The sequence below is a fragment of the Cavia porcellus genome, unplaced genomic scaffold (genome assembly GCF_034190915.1).
Source record: "Cavia porcellus strain 051 isolate PalLab524CR breed Dunkin Hartley unplaced genomic scaffold, mCavPor4.1 scaffold_18, whole genome shotgun sequence".
Classification (NCBI taxonomy): Eukaryota; Metazoa; Chordata; class Mammalia; order Rodentia; family Caviidae; genus Cavia; species Cavia porcellus.
The window spans coordinates 41,605,295-41,625,126 of NW_026947501.1; the positions used below are offsets into that span (position 1 = coordinate 41,605,295).

The 19,832-nt window shown below is 39.8% G+C and overlaps 1 protein-coding gene across 1 annotated transcript in view; it reads left to right on the top strand.

Moving 5' to 3' along the window:
- The first annotated feature begins 264 nt into the window (after positions 1-264).
- LOC134471432 (liprin-alpha-1-like) overlaps positions 265-19,832 on the top strand; it is a 57,996-nt gene continuing 38,428 nt past the window's right edge. The window contains exons 1-6 of the mRNA XM_063230337.1: positions 265-786; positions 1,705-1,953; positions 14,072-14,173; positions 14,561-14,725; positions 15,131-15,205; positions 15,528-15,623. Of these exons, the coding sequence (XP_063086407.1) occupies positions 739-786; positions 1,705-1,953; positions 14,072-14,173; positions 14,561-14,725; positions 15,131-15,205; positions 15,528-15,623 (735 nt within the window). The 5' untranslated portion in view covers positions 265-738. The remainder of the gene's footprint in view (positions 787-1,704; positions 1,954-14,071; positions 14,174-14,560; positions 14,726-15,130; positions 15,206-15,527; positions 15,624-19,832) is intronic.

Sequence of the window (19,832 nt, forward strand, 5' to 3'; positions counted from 1 at the left end):
AACCTGATGGCATGAAGAATCAAGGGACCCACGTTTGGTGATTTCTCCATGTGATGTTTCCTCCCACTTTTCTGTGGTGCAGGGTACAGAACCAGGACCCTCACACACGCTCTAGTCAGGCACCCTGACACTGAGACACACTCCCAGACTCCCCTCCTCAAGTTTTAATTGGCAGGATCAAAATTTGTCTATATTTATGATTGGTAACATGCTACTTGTTTTGTTCCTTGGATTTTTGAGACACTTTTGCTGTGTAGTTCAGGCTGTCCTTGAACCCACAGCATTCTTCTTGCTTCAGCCTCCCACGAGCTGGGAATAGCGGTGTGTGCCACGTCGCCCAGTCTGTCACATATTTTGATATGTGTACACACTGCAGAACAGCTAAACTGAGCTAATTCACGTGTGTTATCGCTTGGGGTTATTTTTTCTTCGTGGTGACAACTCTTAAGTCAACTGAACCCTTTTTGCTTTTTAAGAATGGTTTTTGTTTTATATCGCAATGTTTAAAAAGACTGCGCGCAAGGTAAGGAGCGGGAGACTGAGGCAGGAAGGTTGGAGCTGGCCAGGGGCCACCCGCCAAATGTCACCCGGGGGTGGGCGTGGGCGGGGGCAAAGCTTCAGCGCTTGGCTGGCGGTTGGTCCTGCGCTGGCGGTTGGTCCTGCTCGCGGCTAGCAGGACCCCCTAGGTCTCGAGGGACGGATTCTAAACCACTGCACATTGCCCAGGAGACCCCAGTGATGGCACTGTGGACTCGCCTGTATGGCCGCGTCCTGGAAAGCTCTAGGGTAAGTGGGGCCAGAACTTGTACAGCACCCGGTGAGGTGCTAGAAATCATTGTGGTCAGGTGTGCGGTCGCGGGGATCTCTTGTTGGAGGGTCGCACCTGCCTGGGGTACTACCTGGAAGTCTTCAGCGATCCCTGTCGCCCTCATTAGGCCCGTCTGTCTATGTGACACACTTAATAGCCTCTCATGATCATACCTCTCACCTTTCCTTCCTAACCATTCTCCACTGTACTGACCTGCTGTATTTCCATTGTGAAGCCTTCTTTTTTTTTTTTTTTTTTTTTAGCTGTAAACTTAAGTTAGGTTGACTGAACAGCCACTGCAGTCCTTGAAAAACATCTCTCTTGAGCCATAGCAAATCCAATTCCTTTCTGTGTTCACTAAATTAAGCCCAAGAATTCAGGCAGGCCTTCCCAGGAGCTGACTGCACACAGTCAATAAGATGTAATATGTAAGATGCCTGTTGGATTTTGTACTTGTCAGTTTTCCTGGCTGTATACTGCTTCTGTGCTTTTCCTGAAAAAGGATTGAGTGGAATGGGCCCCTACCAGGAAATAGAAAAAACTAGGTAACAGAAGCGCACTTGTTTTCAAAACTAAAAAGTTTGCTTTTGCAAACAAAACCTCACATGGTTTGCTGTATTCTTTATAGGAGAAATAAGTAGCTCTCTTTGGGCCTTACATCTTCCCAGCGTTGTTGTCTTCTTTAGTGTCTTCATGTGGTGGCTTTCTGCATTTAATGGGTGCCTGGGTGTATCTTCACAGAGTATTTGCATCCAAAGAATAACAGATCTGTGAATAAAGAGATTGTCAGCTTTCCTTTATTAGCTACAGATACTCATAAAGTTGTAGATTTGTGGGAACCTGTATTTTCTGTATAATGACTAGTCCTGTGTTTTTGTTCCAAAATGCTGTGTGAGGTGATGCCCACCATCAGTGAAGAAGGCCCTTCAGGAGGAAGTGAAAACCATGGATCTGGCTGCCCTTCACAACCAGATGCAGATTCCCATTTTGAACAGCACATGATGTCCATGCTAGAAGAAACATACATTGCTCAGAGCACACTGATAGAGACTCAAGAAACATTGGCGTTGACGCAGGGGAAATTACTCGAGGTTGGTCATGAGAGAGATTCGTTGCAGAGACAACTCAATACTGCGCTTCCACAGGTATGTGTGGTTTTCACCTGAAACTACAGGTTTTTTCTGTTACGTGTCTTTCTGTGGTACCATCTTTTGTTTTTGTACCTGTATATTTTGTGTAACCAACCACTTGTCAAATGATAGTTCCTAGTGTTTGTAAGCGCATGCAGAGTTCCTGGGGATTCAGCTACTTAGGGCAAACAAACTAGTGTTCTGTAAAGTCATGTGAAAATATCTTACTACTTTCACTCTTCACTGAGGAACTGCTAAAGATTTGGGAATGCACTTTGAAGGTTTTTTAAAAAGACTTGAAACAACAACCAAGCGGCATGGTCCTTGGTTTCTTTGATTCTGTTTTGTGAGATCTCTTGCTTAATGTAGGCTTCCCATGGCTTGTATCTCAGGAATTGTATGTGTGTTTAGGATTGTATCTCAAGGATTTGCAGTTTTCTAATGAAATTTAGTAGATAATAATTTTTTTTTGTTTTGTTTTTGGTATCAGGAATCGAACTGAGGACCTTGCTCTTGCCAAGCAGATGCTTGTTGCTGCTGAGATATTATCTCTAGCCCTTGAAATTTGGTAGACAAGGATTGATTTCACAGAGAAAAATTTTTACAGACTATCTTTACAGAATACCGGTGTTTGTAAATCACATTTGTAATAAGGGATAGAAAACTGGAAATTTATTCTTTAGAAACTTTCTCCTTTTAGAATAGACTTCTAAGTTTAAAACAACTGGGCTGGGGATTTAGTTCAGCAGCATAAGCTTCTGCCTGGCAAGCATAAAGTCATGAGTTTGATCCCCAGTACCAAAAACAAATATATAAAAGTAAAAACCACCTCAAAGTTGGAAACAACTGTAGTTCTTTCTTTAATTATATTACATTCAGCCCAGTATCTCAAAACTGCCTCTTGTGGAATTAAATGGAGACTGAATGGCATGCGAAGGGAGAACATAGTAAAACTAGAAAAATGTAAGGTAAATGGTACACAGCATAGTGGGAGATAAGTAGCTTATTATTTAGGTGTTTATAAGCCATCGAGTACCATTTTACTTGTTCATAATAGTTGCCTTTCTGGTCCATTCAGGTAGACCTGAATAAGCATACATCTATGCTGTCATGATGAGTCTGCAGTGATAAATCGGCAAATGAACACTAGCCCTAATGTATTTGTTGGCTATAGTCAATTCTCCTGAAAGATTAAGCCAAGCATTTGAATTTCCTTTTTAGAAACAATAATTTGATGTTAGTGCTATATGTTTCTTTTGTTGGTTAGAGAATCAGTAAATTGTTTGCTTTTGTGGAGCATAGGGTTGAAGGAGGGCTTCATTTGTGTTTGCCTAAGTGCTCTGTCACTGAGCTCCATCCCTCCTAGTCACATTAAGATTTTTCTCATTGGAATCTTATAAATGTCAGAGTTTATTTAGGTCAGATTTTACTATAGAAGATTATAAGAACTGGCCAACTTGTATTTGTGTAGGGAGGTAATGGGGAGCAGTTTATGTGAAGGATTTTATAGTATATACAGGTATTTGTAAATTTGTGATGGTTTAGTTTTGTTTTTGTAATATATTGACTATAATTTGAGATAGATCTACAGTTTATCTAATACATAGTTAATCTATTCAGTTTTTGGAAAAAACAGGCAGGCAGGACCTGAGAGGGAAGTGACAGGAGTTTTGTAGAGTTGGTTTCAGGCAGTGGGTGTTGTCACACCTGCTGATGAGGTGGTTGCCTGGTGATTTGTTTCTGGGGGGTTCTCAGTGTAGCAGCCTGGAAATGCTTAGTTTAGTGCATAATGTGATGATGCCACCAGGTCCCGTCACCATCTGAGCACCTGATGCAGCATTTCAGAAAGCACAGAAACCATGAAACAAACTTGTTTTGGTCCTTTTCCTTTCCTGGAATCAGGCTCATCTTTGGTAGTTGTTTGACTAGAGAGGCCTGTCAAGTAAGTGCCCGGTGTACTTTTGGCACATTAGGTAGGCAGGTCAGAATGTGCCCTACTTCTAAAAATTGAAGTAAAAGGCTGGGCATGGTAGTGCATTCCTGGAATCTTCAACCCTTAGGGAGGCCAAGGCAGGAGGATCAGAAATTTGAGCCCAGCCTGAGAAACTTAGCAGTTGTCTTAAATAAAAAATAAAAAGAGAGCAGAGAATGCTCCTCAGAATGAAGGCCCCCAACTATAGCAAATATCAGAAATCTTCTCAGCGAATTTTCCATAGAGCCAACACACTTGAGAAACAGTTCCTACATCAAAATGAAACACTGGAAGCCCCTGCCTAGTTTCCAGTACAGGTGTTTCTCATTTAATTACCTGCTTAACAACTGTTTGGACTTCCCTGCTGCTCAGACTTATGCCTCCTCTTTTTTTATTTTTTGTAAAGTTCTGCACATCTGGTTCAGAGACTCTCAATGGTTTGTTTTTGTTTTTTTGTTTTTTTGTTTTTTTTTTTTAGTTTGTAATGTTTATACAGTACTATACTTTTTCTGATGGTACTCTATGGTACTGTAGTTTCATGTTCTGTTGTACATTATATACTGCATAGAAGTTGTGCAAATAAAGGCACAGTCATCAAGTTGGAGTTTCCTTTGACCATTTCTTTGTGCTGAGTGTTGTAATGTATGTACTATATACAGCTCCTCATTTAGCAACTAATTCTTTTAACGCTGTACTGACAGGAATAGGACTTGGTGGTTAAATGAGGAATCCTTGTACCTTTCCTCCAATTCTAACAATGGTCTTGATCTCTCACCATTGATTATTTTTGCTTCTTCTTGACTAAATGAAGTAAAATAGTACCTATATTGTGTTTCTTGGTTGTTTCATTGTTCATGAGATTTACCTGTGTCCTATATTTTTTGCCTATTCTCATCTGTTGTTTGGTAATCCAGCATACCAATATATCAAAATTTGTTCTTTTCTATTCATGAACATTCAGGTTGATTCCAGTTTTTATCAATTCTATCCTGAGTATTCTTGTGTATTATTTCTTTTGTGTATGAGAGTGAAGCTATGGCTGAGCATGGCGGCATATGCCTATAAACTCAGCAGGGCAGAATGTTGAGGCAAGAAGACTGCGAGTTTGCGCCCCTCTTGGGCTTTATACTGAGAACCTGTCTTTTTTTGGGGGGAGGTAATGGGACTTGAACTCAGGACGTTGTGTTGCCAAACAGGAGTTGTGCCACTAAGCTATATCCCTGGCCCTCGGATCCTTAAAAAAAAAAAAAAAAAAAAAAAAAAAGCAGAGAACTGTGGAGTGATAGATATCCCATGCATTTGTTCAGCCTTAAGAGATATTGCTAAAAGTGGCATTGTACTGACACCAACAGCATGTGAGAAGTCAGTGCGCATATCATCTTTACCCCTGACACTGTTCATTCTTTTTTTTTTTTTTTTTTTTTTTTAAACTGGTACCAGGGCTCGAACTCATGACCACCTGCTTCAAGGCAGGCACTTATGCTGCTGAGCTAAATCCCCAGCCCCCATTGTTTATTCTTTTATGTTAGCTTTTCTGGTGCCTATTTAATGGGAGAGGTGACTTAGTGAGAGAGGTACCAGAGATCGAACTCACGACTACCTGCTTGCAAGGCAGGTGCTTTTGCCACTGAGCTAAATGCCCAGCCCCTTATCATGTATTTCATGTATTTCTTTAGCATTTCTACTTCTTCATCTGAGAAGGGTCTGTTCATTTTTGATGCCCATTTTTTGAATTTGGGGGTGGTTCTGTATTTTTGAGCTCCTTATATATTTTAGGCATTAATCCTTTGTCTGAGGAACAGCTGGCAAAAATGTTTTACCATCGCGTGGGTTGTCTCTTCACTCTCTTGGTAGTTTCTCTTGCTTTTCAAAAGATTTTGAATAAGATGCAGTCCAAGTTGTTGATTATTTCTGATAGAAGCTTTGCAATTGGGGTTTTTTTCCATGAGATCTTTGCCTATACCAAAGTCTTCAGTTCTACCTGTCTTCCAGCAGATTGGAGTTGTTTCTATTTTCATATTGAAGTCTTTGAGCTATTTGGATTTTAGCTTAATGCCTGGGAAGGGATATGGGTCTAGTTGTAATCTTTGGCATGTGGAAAGCCAGTTTTTTCCAGCACCATTTCTTAAAGAAGCTATCTTTCTTCCAGTGAATATGTTTGGCTCCTTTGTCAAAGATAAGATGATTGAGTATGCTGGAGTTGTTTCTACATCTTAAAATCTGTTCCATTGATCCTTGAGTCTGGTTGTTTTGTTTTGTTTTGTTTTGTTTTGCCAGTTTTTATCACAATAACTTTGTAGTATAATTTGCAGTCAAGGATTGATTGGATTCCTTTCTGGTTTTGGTATCAGGATAATACATGCTTCCAGGAATAAATTTGGGAGTATGGCTTCTCTTTCAATTTCTTAAAAGAGACTGAAGTAGTAGTATTAGGTTTTCTCTAAATTTCTTGTGGTGTTCAGCAGTGAATCTGTCAGGGCCTAGGGTTTTCTTTATTGATGGGTTTTTAATTACATCTTCACTTTCACTGACAGATACTGATTTATTTAGAATTTTTATACCTTCTTGATTCAGCTGTGGTAATTCATATGTAACTAGGAATCTGTCTATTTCTTCTTTGTTTTCTATCTTACAATACACATTCTGAAAGTAGGTTTGGTTTTGAGGATCTTCTGAATATCTGTAGGGCTTCTTGTGATTTCCACCTTTTGATTCCCAATTGTATGTGTTTGGGTCTTTTTTGTTTTTAATAAGGTTGGCTGAGAGTTTGTCAAGTTCATTTAATGTAACACAGAACTCTTTGTTTCATTGATTCTTTGTATTATTTTGTTAGTCTCCATTGCTTTAACTTCTGCTCTGTTCTCTATAACATCCTCCTTTTTACAAGCTTTAGGCATGACCTGCCCTTGATCTAAAAGCTTGAGGTTCAACAGTAGGTTATTTGAGCTTGCTCTGTTTTTCAGCTATAGGTATTCAGTGCTGTAAATTTCCCTCCTAGGACTGCTTTCATTGTGTTCCTTATGTTCTGTTACAATGTATTGGCATTATCATTTAATTATAGATATTATTTAATTTCATCTATAACCCATTGGTTATCCAGGAAGGTATTATTGAATATCTATATGTTTATGAATCTTGTAGTTGGCCATTGATTTCCAGTTTCACTGCACTGTGGGCTGATAATATGTCTGGAATAATTTCAACTTCTTTCCATTTCTTTAAGCATGTTCTGTGAGCTACAATGTGTCCTATTGTGGAGAAGGTTGCATATGCAGCAAAAAGAATGTGTCCTCTGATGTTCTGGTGTGGAATACACTGTAGAAATCTGCTAAATCCGTTTGTTTAACAATTTGGTTCAGTTCTGACATTACATTGTTGATTTTCTTGTTTAGTTGATCCACCCATTTGTGACAGTGGGATAGTGAATTCCCTGTTATAAATGTATTAGCACATATTTTGCTTATCATGTCTATTAATATTTGTTTGTATAGTTGGGTTTTCCATGGTTGGCATTTGGTGCATATATATTTATGACTGTTATCATTTCCTCTTGGATTGTTCCCTTTACAAGGATACAGTGACCTTTGTCTCTTAATCAGTCTTGGCTTGAAATCCCTTTGTCTGCAGATAGAATAACTACCCCTGCTTTTTTCCAGGTTCCTGTTACATGAGTATTGTTTTCCATCCTTTGACCTTTCAGTCTGTGAATTTCTTTTTGAATAAAATGTGTTTCTTGTATGCAGCATATTCTTCGATCCTGCTTTTTGATCCATTCTGCCAGTCTGTTTCTTTCGTTGGGGAACTGAGGCCATTAACATTGATTATAACTGCTATGTATTGACTTATCTTTTCATGGTTATTCTCTTATCATTCGTTCTCTTTTTCCCTCCTCTGTGAATTGCTTGCCTTGCCTGGTTGATTGATTCTGTTGTTCTTCATGGAGTTGTAGTCCTTAATATGTCTTTCAGGAATGTCCATCAGAACATTTTGGTGTGCTGGTTTGGTGTTCGTGGGTTTCCTCAGGTGTTCTTTATCATGGAAAGTTTTATTCATTAATTTTAAAAGTTAGTTTTCCAGTGTAAATCAATCTAGTTTGGAGGTTGTTTTCTAGGGCTTGAAAGGCTTCACTCCAAGCTCTCCTTAACTTGAGCATTTATGTTGAGAAGTCTGCTGATTCTGATGGGCTTTTCTTTATAAGTGATTTGTTTCTTTTCTCTAACAACTTTTAATAATCTGTTCTTGTGGTGAATTTGTGGAATTTTGAGTATAATACGCCTTTGTATAGATTGTTTTTGTAGTGGTGAATTGGAGTTTTTATAATGGCTAATTTCTTCACTTATCTCTGTGTTGAATTTTTTTACCCTGCTTGGGAATTTTTCTCCCATTACTTTTGTGAACAAGTTTAAGCAATTTGTGGTATCTCCTGCTTTTTCATTGACTCCAGTCAATCTTACATTATTCCTCTTTGCATCATTTAGTGGCCACTGGATTGACTTTTTTTTTTTTTTTTTTTTTTTTTTTTTGTGGTCCTTTGCTTCTTTTAAGAAATCTTTCTTTCCATGATTGCTAACTGTAATTCATCTTCTATAATCTCCTGGATATCTGTTTGAATCTATTTCTTCTTGGTTCCTCTCCCCCCAAACCCATTTTATTTTGAGAAAAAAAAAAAAAAAAAAAAAAAAAAAAAAAAAAAAAAAAACTAAAACAAAAATTTCAAAACAGCAATCAGGGCAACAATGGCACATACATTATTCATTATCATCCCCAAATCATTCACTCAGAGCACAATATTTCTTTCTTGTGCTAGGCATTCATGGTCTCCATTGTTTCCCTAAGCTCTTTATTTATCTTTTTATCCATATAGTTCTAGAGTCACTCACCATCTCTGTAGTTATCTAAGATATTATTTCTGTTTTTATTTTTATAGAGCTTTGTTCATCTGCTTGTTACAGGATCTCGCCATGCAGTTCAGGCTGGCTTTGAACTCATGTAGTACGTGTTGGCAGTTCTCCAGGCTCAGATTCCCAAATGCTGGGATTACACTCTGCACCACCATGCCTGGCTGTTCAGTTTTATAATAGATATTGCTGTAACATCCTTGTCATCATGGGAATATTAGAGAGTAGGTGGTTATCAGGGCCCTTTGTTCTATAGTGTCATGCTTTAAATCGCATGTGTTCAAACAGAATGTGCTCTTTGAGTAGTAATTTATAGTGTTTTCTAGTAAATCTTGGATAACTTAGATTTAAATTTGTGATAAAAGATTATTTGATTTCCAGTTATATTTCCTCTAAATCCTGTCTCCCTTATTTCTGTCTTGTCCTTTGTATTGTAATATATTTGCCTGAGTAGATCCTTGAATTTTTAGCTTTAAATCGTGTCATAAATCTGGTGTCTATTTCTATGCATGCGTCTTGTCAGCCTAGCAACTTAAGGAACTATCATAGAAAGGCAAATTTTCCAGTAACTGAGCATACCTTTGTATCTTCCTAATGCATGGAAGAGTATAGTATGTCACACATAAGTGTAATGTTGTCAATATATTGTAATGAATAACTGATGTTTCATTGGAAATGTTTAAACTGACCTGCCACATCACAAGTTACTGTTCTCTTGGCAATCAGCCATCAATGGAACATGGGGACAGATGTCAGTGCTTGCTATACTCAGAGCTTTTGCCTCTAACCATTGCATGCGTGTGTATAATAGATGGAAAATTTAGGATTTGAAAGGAGGGAATGATTGAAGCAGAGCCATAGGCTTTAGATTGAGGAAAAACAGTTTTTTCTGATATGGAAGGCTAGAACTTAGTAAGCACTGCTCTCTGCCGGGTGCCAAACTCAGTACTTGGCCATTTTTTTGCTATATTTAGTCCACAAGCACATCCCCGTGAGAAACCAGTTGCTGTGCTTGCCCCCAATTACAGATGTGGAAACTGAAATTTAGATCACATGATGTGCAGAGCAGGTATAAGTTAAGTCTGTTTTGATTCCAAAACCAGGACCATTTCTCCCTTGGGCCTGGATTTTTCAAGATGTTCTGATCTGCTGACAGTCTCCCTCTCAGAGGAAACCTTGGAAGTAAAAGCGGTGCCCTGGAAGCAGTGGGGATTGCGGAGTTTTCTTTCTGTCAGTCTAGAAGCTCCCCCTAATGCCTGCTGCCTCTGGCCCTGTGCCATGCCTGCTTCATGCTTCCTGCCTTCCTTGTGGTGCACTTGTGGGGCAGTGCTGCTGCAGGTGCCAAGTGGTGATTGTCCTCAGCAACTGTGTGTGAGCTTCTCTATGTGGCTGAGCAGAAGGGTAATTTAGTAAGGACACAGGTACAGATCCTCACTCTGTTGCTGATTAGTTCCTGGCCTGGGAGCTGTTCCTTGGCCCAGTGGAACCATGGCTTGCTCTCTTGTAAGTGAGGTAGTGATCCACACAGTAGTGCTGTTTGGAATGGCCCTGATCTGTGCCCGCCCAAAGTGAGATGCCGCGCTTTCACCAGCAGCTGGCCTCAGAGCTTACCTCTGTTCAGTGGACTTCAGTGTGGTTTGGATATTTTGGTTTTGGCAGTAAGAATTTCTCAGCAAAGGAAGCAGTCTGTTGACTTACACTCAGACACTGTAGCCTCATCTTGTTCACTAGTCATCTCTCCTCAGCATGCAGCCTGGTGACTTAGAGGAGACTTGCTCTGGGCTGGCTATGAAAATTAGCCTAGCAATGAGTCTAAGGACAGCATATATGGACCAGACAAAGACTGGTATGGGATGGTTACTTTTACACTTTAGTTTTACCTGGCAGAGCGAGGTGACTTCTTGGCACTTGTAGAAAGGTCTGAGACAAGGCAGTGGGTCCTAGCCTTGGGTTTCCTCTCACAAGAGAACAGAGGCAGAATGAAGGCCTGGTTCAATGAGCCTAGAACGCTCTGGGCAGAGCGGGGCCAATGTAGGGGAGTCTTGGTGCAAGAATCTCTTTTTGTGGGTGGAGCATAAGTATAGTGCCTTACCTCTTCTTTTTTCTTTTCTGTTTTAACAAATGATTGTTTTAACCTGAAATTTTAAATGATGCCTGGTAAACAACATGGTCTTAAGTTTGATTTTTGGGTCCCTCCCAAAAATATTTTTGAACTTTTATGATTCTTGTTAGTAATTTCAAGCATGATGGCCTTCTTTAGAGATGAGATTGCTGGACGTTAAACACGGGGCCTTGAACATACTAAGTAAGCATGCTCTGATTACCCCAGCCCACAGCAGTCTTGTTTTGTTACTACAATTAGAAATGAGAGTCAGACAAGGTGGTATATGCCTGTAATCCCAGCACTCAGGAGGCTGATACAGGAGGACTGCTGGAGTTTGAAGCCAGCCTGGACTACAGTGTGAGTTCATGGCCAGCCAGAACTGTATAATGAAACCTTATCTCAAAAAAGAGAGAGAAAGATACAGAATTTGTCTGTTTATCTGTTAAGATTATATCATATGTTATATATCCTAATTTAAGATTGTATCCTAAGTTAACATTGTATCCTATGTGATTTTAGACTTGCAGCCTCTAGAACTGTCAGAAATAATTATGTGTTGTTTATTAATACCCAGCCTATGACTATGGTAGTTTTTTTTTTTTTTTTTATAGTAGCTGGAAGTGACTGGGAGAGGGAGACTGCTAACAACATAAAGCCTCCTCATCTAGATGAGCATGAAACTAGATTCCACAGTGCTTAAAAATAGATAATACTAAGACATGCTTACAGAGATGACTACTCACAAACAGGTGCCTATTTCACTCGATCACAGATGGGTGGAGAATCTGCCAAAACTGCCAAAATAAGTGAGCATGATACTTAGAGACAGATTAACATCCATAGTAACAGGGACTGGCGGTAAAACGAAGCAGGTATGACAAAAAAACAACTTGGAATCTAGTAAATGAAACAGACCTTAGCTAGAATGATACAGTCTGTTGTGGACATGGTCAAAGAGGGAGCATTGGCAGTAAGTCACCAAAGGTGAGCCAGATTGCAGCAAGAGAGACAAAATGAGAAAAATTCAAGGCCCTCAATTCAGGCAGGCCTAGAGGCAGGTCCACCTATTGATGTGATAGGTGTGTGAATAGAATTGATTTGATTTTTGACTTAGAGTAATTTGAGTCTACTTTTCTTCTACCTGCCCCAGAATCTTTCTGATAAAAGATTCCATTAGAGAGAGGGCACACTCTGTCAGGAATGGTACTTATTAGGTGACCTGACAGTGAGCTCTTGCTTATCACCATGGCCGATGCCAGTTAGTACCTCGATCAGGGCCGTGTTGGCATCTACAGGAGAAATCTGTACCACAGGGAAGAGCTCACACTTAGTAGAGAACATGACAGAAGTCTAGATGGCCGGCTGGCCAATACCCTTTCCCCTACTGCTTCGCATCCACAAGTCCCATTCCTGAAGGTTGGCTTTGGGCCTATGAAGATGTCTCAACACTGGCTGGAACTCTGTCAGGTTTTAAGACACATTTGGATGATTTTTACCTGGTTGGCAGGCAGGAGCAAGCAGACCCTATGTTAGTGGCCTTGGTGAGGGGGCATTTGAGTGTGAGGAGACAATCCTGCATGGCAGGTCCAGGGAGCAGAGCCTGTGTTGTTGGCCTGGGGAAAGGACCTTACCTTGCTGGCCTGGGGGAAGAAGGGGCCTTCAGTTGGTCTGGATATGAGAATCATGTGTTGCTAGCTGGGAAAGAGAAGGCTCTGCTGGCCTGGGGAGAAGAATCTCTATGTTGTTATCTGGGGAGCCACCATGGTTTTGGCCTGGTGAAGGGTCCTGTGTTTTTGGCTGGAGGAGTCCGCTATGCTGAGCTGGGTGGGGGAGGCAAATAGAAGTCCTAATTCAAATACCATGGACTCCTGGCCTTATTCCTGATATTTCTTGAATAGATAATTTCCTCATTTGCTGTTATCCTTTGAGCCATTTCCAGAAGCTTTGAAGAGTGGTTTTCATCATTTCAGGTCTCCCTGGGGAGCAGGCTGCAAAGTTCCTGCCAGGCTAAGTTCGGCTCACCCACAGTCATGATTTTTTGGAGAAGAAAAACTAGTTTAAAAGAAATTTTGCTCTTTTCCAGTGCTTTCTGTGGCAGTGTCATCTCTATTTCTCTCTCACTTTACTTGCCCAATCTCACTGTGGCTCACATAGGCACATGAGTCGTGGTCTGGTTAAAGCAGACTTCATGGGCCTGTGCTTTCTGTGATGAGATTGACTGTGAGCTGCAAACAATTGCTACCAGTGCCCTGTAAGAGCATCGCCTGTTTTAAACTAGCTTTCTAGAATTATCTAGCTCAAGCACATGTTCTTTTGAAGGACTGATTATTTATCCGGTAGATCTTTATTCTTGTCTTTTAAAGGAAAAGCACCTAAAGCCAGAAACACTGGCAGATGATTTTACTTATTTCAGAGTTGCTTTGCTCCAAATTCACATTGCTCAATTCAGTTCATTTGTGGTATCTGTGAACCGGTGTCATAACACAAGGTTTAGCACAGAACAGTGCTGCAGGACTCCTGCAGCTTCTCTCTGCCTTTTGCAAGATCTCCTACACTGCTGCATGCATAGTGTTTTGAGAATGCCTTTACAGAGAATACAAAAGGCTTCCTAGTCCTAGCAGTAAGCCCATTCTTCATAGTTGACTTTGCTCCAATGATTCAGGGAGACTATAGGGACTAAGGGAAAATCAGAATAGAGAGGGGACTAGAATTGGATAGTGACCTTCTAGGCCTTTTTTCCTTGATTTCTCTAAGGGCTCTAGGTCTCAGATCTGTGACTGACTTACAAATGTCTTCAGATGCTTCATTTTGGGATGCCAATTGAGGAAAATGCTTTTATTTCCTGAAGTCTAAAGAGGTGGACCTGGACACTCATTATCCCCTGCTGTGCTTTCAGCAGTGCCAGGGTGGAGGGAAGTCAGATGGCCTGGGTTAGACTCTCATTCCATTGAGAATACCTATGTCACCTTACGGCAAATGGTTGATCTCCATTTCTCTGGAGGAGAATGGGAATCCTTTGCCATGTATCTTGAGATTGGGTTGCCTGTGTGTGTGGACTATGAGGCCAATGGAAGTCTTGCTTAAGAGGTTTTTTTTTTTTTTTTTTTTTAATTTATTCATGTATGTGTTGATTTATTCCTTTACTTTGCTGCTTTGCAGGAGTTTTCAACGCTTGCAAAAGAGCTCAACATTTGCAGGGAACAGCTGCTTGAGAGGGAAAAAGAAATTGCTGAACTGAAAGCAGAAAGGAACAACATGAGGGTCAGTGGAGCTCTGGTTTAAGTGTTTTGTGCTTTTTCCTTCTGTAGAGTGTGTTCAGTATTAAATGTTGCTTAAAATTTGTGATAGAAGGCAAAGCATGGTGGCATATGCCTTCAATCCCAACATTCTGAGCCAGGAATGTCTTGAGTTAGAGGTCAGCCTGGGCTAGCTAGTAAGTCCTCAAGCCAGCCTAGACTACAAAATGAGACCTTCTTGTTAATAAAAGAAATTAGTGATGGAAATTCATGACATTCGAATACAATTGAGGGAAATTTACCTAACTCTACTGAATTGTAGGAATTTGAACTTGTTTGACCATGAGATTATGAAGGATTTGAATGTGAAATTGAAGGTGCTCTTTACACGCCCCCTTTGGCCTGGTTTCAGCTGCTCCTGGAACATCTGGAGTTCCTTGTCTTCAGGCATGAATGCTCTCTCGAAACGACTGTGATGAAGCGGCAGGCGCGGTGTCCTGCAGATGTGTCCACAGAGATGGAAGTGCGAAAAGCACTGACATCCTTATTTGACCACCACAAGACCCTGGACGAAAAGGTACATGAGCTACACTAGTGGTTCTGGGTTCTTACACTTGCTGGGTTCATGGCAGACTTTGCATGTATTTGTTTACCTTTAAGGTTTGCTAAGTTTTTGAGTTCTTGTAAACAGACTTTCTGTATTAAAAGGCAATGTTCTGCATAATCAACAAACACTAACTGGAATGTGAGTCTTCAATTGATTATTTCTGAATATTGACTGCCCATTAAGAACTGGATAGTGTTCATTTATTTAGGAACAAGAGTTTCCCGGCCTTAATATTTAAAGCCATTAACAAGGACATTTTCTTGACAGTACTAGCAATGAAAGACATTGAAAGTACTTTATTATATGCCTTTCATCAATATCAGGATAACTATATGGAAAGTGTGCGTATGCATATAAAAACTCAACTCTTTTCAGGTGCGAGAGCAATTACGTGTAGCACTGCAAAGGTGCAGCTTGTTAGAAGAGGAACTGGGCGCCACGCACAAGGAGGTAATTGTGGGACATCATCCTAGCCCTGAAAAGGGAAAATTATTTTATTTTAATCTCTTAAAAAACAGTGTGAAGCCTGTAATACTTTTGGATTAGATTTTTATTTCAGATTGCAAGAATCTCTAAATTTGTTGTCAAGCAGTCAGTACATTCTGTTTCTAGTAATCTGGTTCTGCTATGGATGGTCAGCTTTGGCATGTACTGTCTTTTTTATACTATGTTCAGCACTGTAGAATTATGTTTTTCCAAATGGAATTTTGCTGTCTTTACTCATTACTCTTCCATAAGTTATTATAGTCTCATACTCAGTTTTCGATTGTAGCTAATGACTCTTAAAAAACAGAATAATCAGAAAAAATCACCAAGAGATGGAGTGCTTGACCATGAACAAGAAGAAACACCAAGCACTAATGGAAAGGTAAGTCCTTGAGATCTCTCTTTGTTCTGTTGCTGATTTCTTATATTTTGTGGTTCGTGTGTGATGCTATTTGGATGCTGTTGCTGGAATGGCCTGCTTCCAGCTAAAGTGATTGTTGAGAGTCCTATCATCCAACAGATGGCATAAATCCATTTTGATAGTCCCTATGTTCAAAAGTATTTTATTTGGTAGTACACTAAGGTTATTTAAGAGTGTCCATTTTACCCATCAGAGATCTTCTGCTGGCTCCTTAAGCCATGAGGAAGACCTTGCCAAAATAATTGTGCTCCAAGAAGTCATACACAAACATTCAAAAGAGCAGAGTCAGATGAAGGAGCTCCTGGCTGCACTTTCCAGCCATGTGTCAGAGCTGCAAGAAAATCTTGACACAGCAAGAAAGGATCTCATCAAGTCTGAAGAGATGAACAAGAAATTGGAACGAGATGTTCATGAAATAAGTGATAAAAATTACAGGGTTGTCATAATGTTGAGTGCTTGGAGTGTTAAGGATAATGATTCCTTTTTTTTTTTTTTTTTGTCCTTTCCTTGGTCGGTTATTTTCAGCATTTGCACTGTTGAATGAGTATAAATATGAATAATACAACACAGTATTGCTGTCAGATCGTGACATACTTCCTCCCCCTGGTTGAGAAATTTCTCCTTTTCTGTGGTCTTTTAAAAAGGTAGAGGAGAACTTGCCCAGCTTTTCCCACTTAGTTTATGGGAGTTTGTCCTCCACCCTCATGTGGATTCTTCATCTTTGCAGCTTCTTGGCTGTCATCATGTGTTCTTTATGTTCAGCTTCTCAAGTACATGCACTCCTTAAACAAGGATTTTCAGTACTAGTTGTGCTTTGAGTTCGCTAAAGAGATGTGAGTATTCTCTGGGACTGTGGCAAAGGGAGCATTATCAGGTGTCTTCTAATTTTTTCATATTTTTCCTCAGGCACAGAGGTATGGTATTGAATTTTGGATGTTACATCAGCTCTAATGTGTGAATAGTTTTTGGGTAGTTTAGGCTTTGTGCTTATCTTGCCTATGAGATCTCATTTCATGTGAAATTGTATTTACAACATTCTGCTTTGCACCTGTACTTGTATCTTTGGTTTTATTTCTCTTGCTATACATTTTACTTTTTAGTGGCATTCTTAGCCAGAATATAATCAAATTAAGCAAGTCATTTTAGTGGAATGTTCAGTGTCAGCAGTCTGTTTTGTGACATTTGGATGTATTTATAATTTATACTGTTAACTAACTGAGCAATATTTTTCTTTTCTTTTCCTGGTTTTTTTTTTTTTTTTTTTTTTTTGGACATATTGGGTTTGAACCTAGGGTTTCTCACATACTAGGCAAGCACCAAACCACTCACCAAACCATTTTCTTTTCTTTTTTTCTTTTCTTTTGGTACTATGAATTGAACTCATGATGTTCTGCTTGACAGGCAAGTGCTATGCCATGGAGCTATATCCCTGACCCTTTTTCTTCTTTTCAAACTTATTTTATTTATTAGTGTTTGGTTTTTTGAAAAAAGGATCTTGTGGTGTAATTCAAGTTGGCCTTGAACTCATGGCAGTTCTCCTGCCTCAGCCTCTCACATGCTGGGATTACAGACATGTGGCACCAAGCCTGGCATTGTATTTTCATCTTTTTGACAATCTCATTTATCAGTTGTGTCCTTCTTTCCAGTATTTGTAAAAGAAGTGCAGCAACACATCTGTAATCCCAGCTACTTGTGGACTGAAGTGGGAGGTTTGCCAGTTTAAGGTCAGCCTGGGCAATTTAGGAAGACACTGACTCAAAAAGAGCTGAGTATCCCAAGCATAGTGGGTGAACCCTATCTTTCTAGCTACCCAGGAGACTGAGGCAGACAATCATAAGTTCAAGGGTAGGCTGCCCAATTTAGCAAGACCTTGTTTTGAAATTAAAAGGAAAAAAATATGGGACCATAGCTCAGTGTTAGAGTACCCCTGCCTTCTATTCCCAGTACCACACACAACCACGGAGGAAAACTCTTTCTTCCTGGATCTCTAATTCAGCATGCTGGCTGACGGTCTGTGTGCTTCCATTGTTGGTTTTGATTTCTTATGCCACCCTTGTGTTTGTTTTATTTTAACCATCTCCAGATTCAATTCTAATCCAGGCCTCAGGTCCCTATCAATTTGTAGTTTGTCCATGAAGCTCCCCTCTCAGCCCCTCCCCATTCTGTGATGGCTCTGCACAGCTAACCAGGCAAGCACGTGTGAGTCTGAGCTGGATTATGACTGATTAGTGGGGCTTGGGGTTTTTGTCATTAAAAATGTATTTTGCTCAGTAGTGATCAATTATATTTAATATATAATTTGTCAATGTGGTTACAAGCAAGATATAATTGGTTGAATGTTTTTCCTTAGATTGTACAGGATCTGCATGATTCATGAGTGAAGTATTTCCTAGGTTAAAAAATAATCTGGGCTCACTGCAGTGGCACATGCCTGTAATGCCAGCTACTAGGGAAGCTAAGAAGGAGGATTTTAAGTCTGAGGCCAGCATGAGAAGTTTAGCAATGTGCTATGTCAAAATAAAAATATAAACGTGGCTGGCAGTGTAGTTTGTTGAGTGGCCCAGCTGGATTCAACCCTGCATACTGCAGGAGCAAGGGGAGGGGCCACTGCTGAGTGTAAAATTTATGGGAACTTTATACAGACAATACGAATCAGATTTTATTGATTATAATCAGAATTCTAAATCTCATCAACTTATAGGGCATATGCTATAGTCTTTAATGGACTACTTTTTAATTAAAATGCCTCCTATCTAGTACTGTGCTAGCTTTTATTGTTACGTATTTTAGGATGCCTAGCTTTCTTTCTTTTTTTTTTTTTTTTTTTTTCCATTCCATTCCACTCCTTTGTATTCCACAGTATCTCGGATGGAATCTAGGCCTGTGCACTGAGATACACACATGACCCTTTTTTTTTTTTTCAGTATTATTTTTTATTGTGAGACAGGATCGTGCTAAATCACCAAGATGAGCTCAAACTTGGCAGCCTTCCTGCCTCAGCCTACCAGAGTGCTGTGATTTCATGTGTATGCCACTGCACGAGGGATAAATGATATATTTTAGGAAGTTGTAAATCATATTCTAGGTGAAGATTTTACTGCATTGCACAAAAAATGATTAACTAAAAATAAGTTTGTTCAGTTTTTTGTGTTTTTCTGAGACAGGATGACACCATGCAGTTCAGGCTGGCTTTGAACTCATGTAGTGCAGGTTGGCAGTTCTCCAGGCTTAGCTTCACAAATGCGGGGATTACAAGTCTGCACCACCATGCCTGGCTCTTCAGTTTTATAATAGATGTTGCTGTAACATCCTTGTCATCATGGGAATATTAGAGAGTAGGTGGTTATCAGGGCCCTTTGTTCTATACAGTGTCTTGCTTTAAATCGCATGTGTTCAAATAGAATGTGCTCTTTGAGTAGTAATTTATAGTGTTTTCTAATAAATCTTGGATAACTTAGATTTAAATTTGTGATAAAAGATTATTTGATTTCCAGTTATATTTTCTCTAAATCCTGTCTCTCTTATTTCTGTCTTGTCCTTCATATTGTAATATATTTGCCTGAGTAGATCCTTGAATTTTTAGCTTTAAATCGTGTCATAAATCTGGTGTCTATTTCTTTGCATGCATCTTGTTAGCCTAGCAACTTAAGGAAACATCATAGAAAGGTAAATTTTCCAGTAAGTGAGCATAGCTTTGTATCTCCCTAATGCATGGAAGAGTATAGTATGTCACACATAAGTGTAATGTTGTCAATATATTGCAATGAAGAAGTGATGTTTCATTGGAAATGTTTAAACTGACCTGCCACATCACAAGTTACTGTTCTCTTGGCAATCAGCCATCCATGGAACATGGGGACAGATGTCAGTGTTTGCTTCACTCAGTGCTTTTGCCTCTAACCATTGCATGCATGTGTGTAATAGACATAGAATTTAGGATTTGAAAGGACGGAATGATTGAAGCAGAGCCATAGGCTTTAGATTGAGGAAAACTAGTTTTTTCTGATATGGAAGGCTAGAACTTAGTAAGCACTGCTCTCTGCCAGGTGCCAAACTCAGTGCTTGGGCATTTTTTTGCTATATTTAGTCCACAAACATATCCCTGTGAGAAACCAGTTGCTGTGCTTGCCCCCAATTACAGATGTGGAAACTGAAATTTAGATCACATGA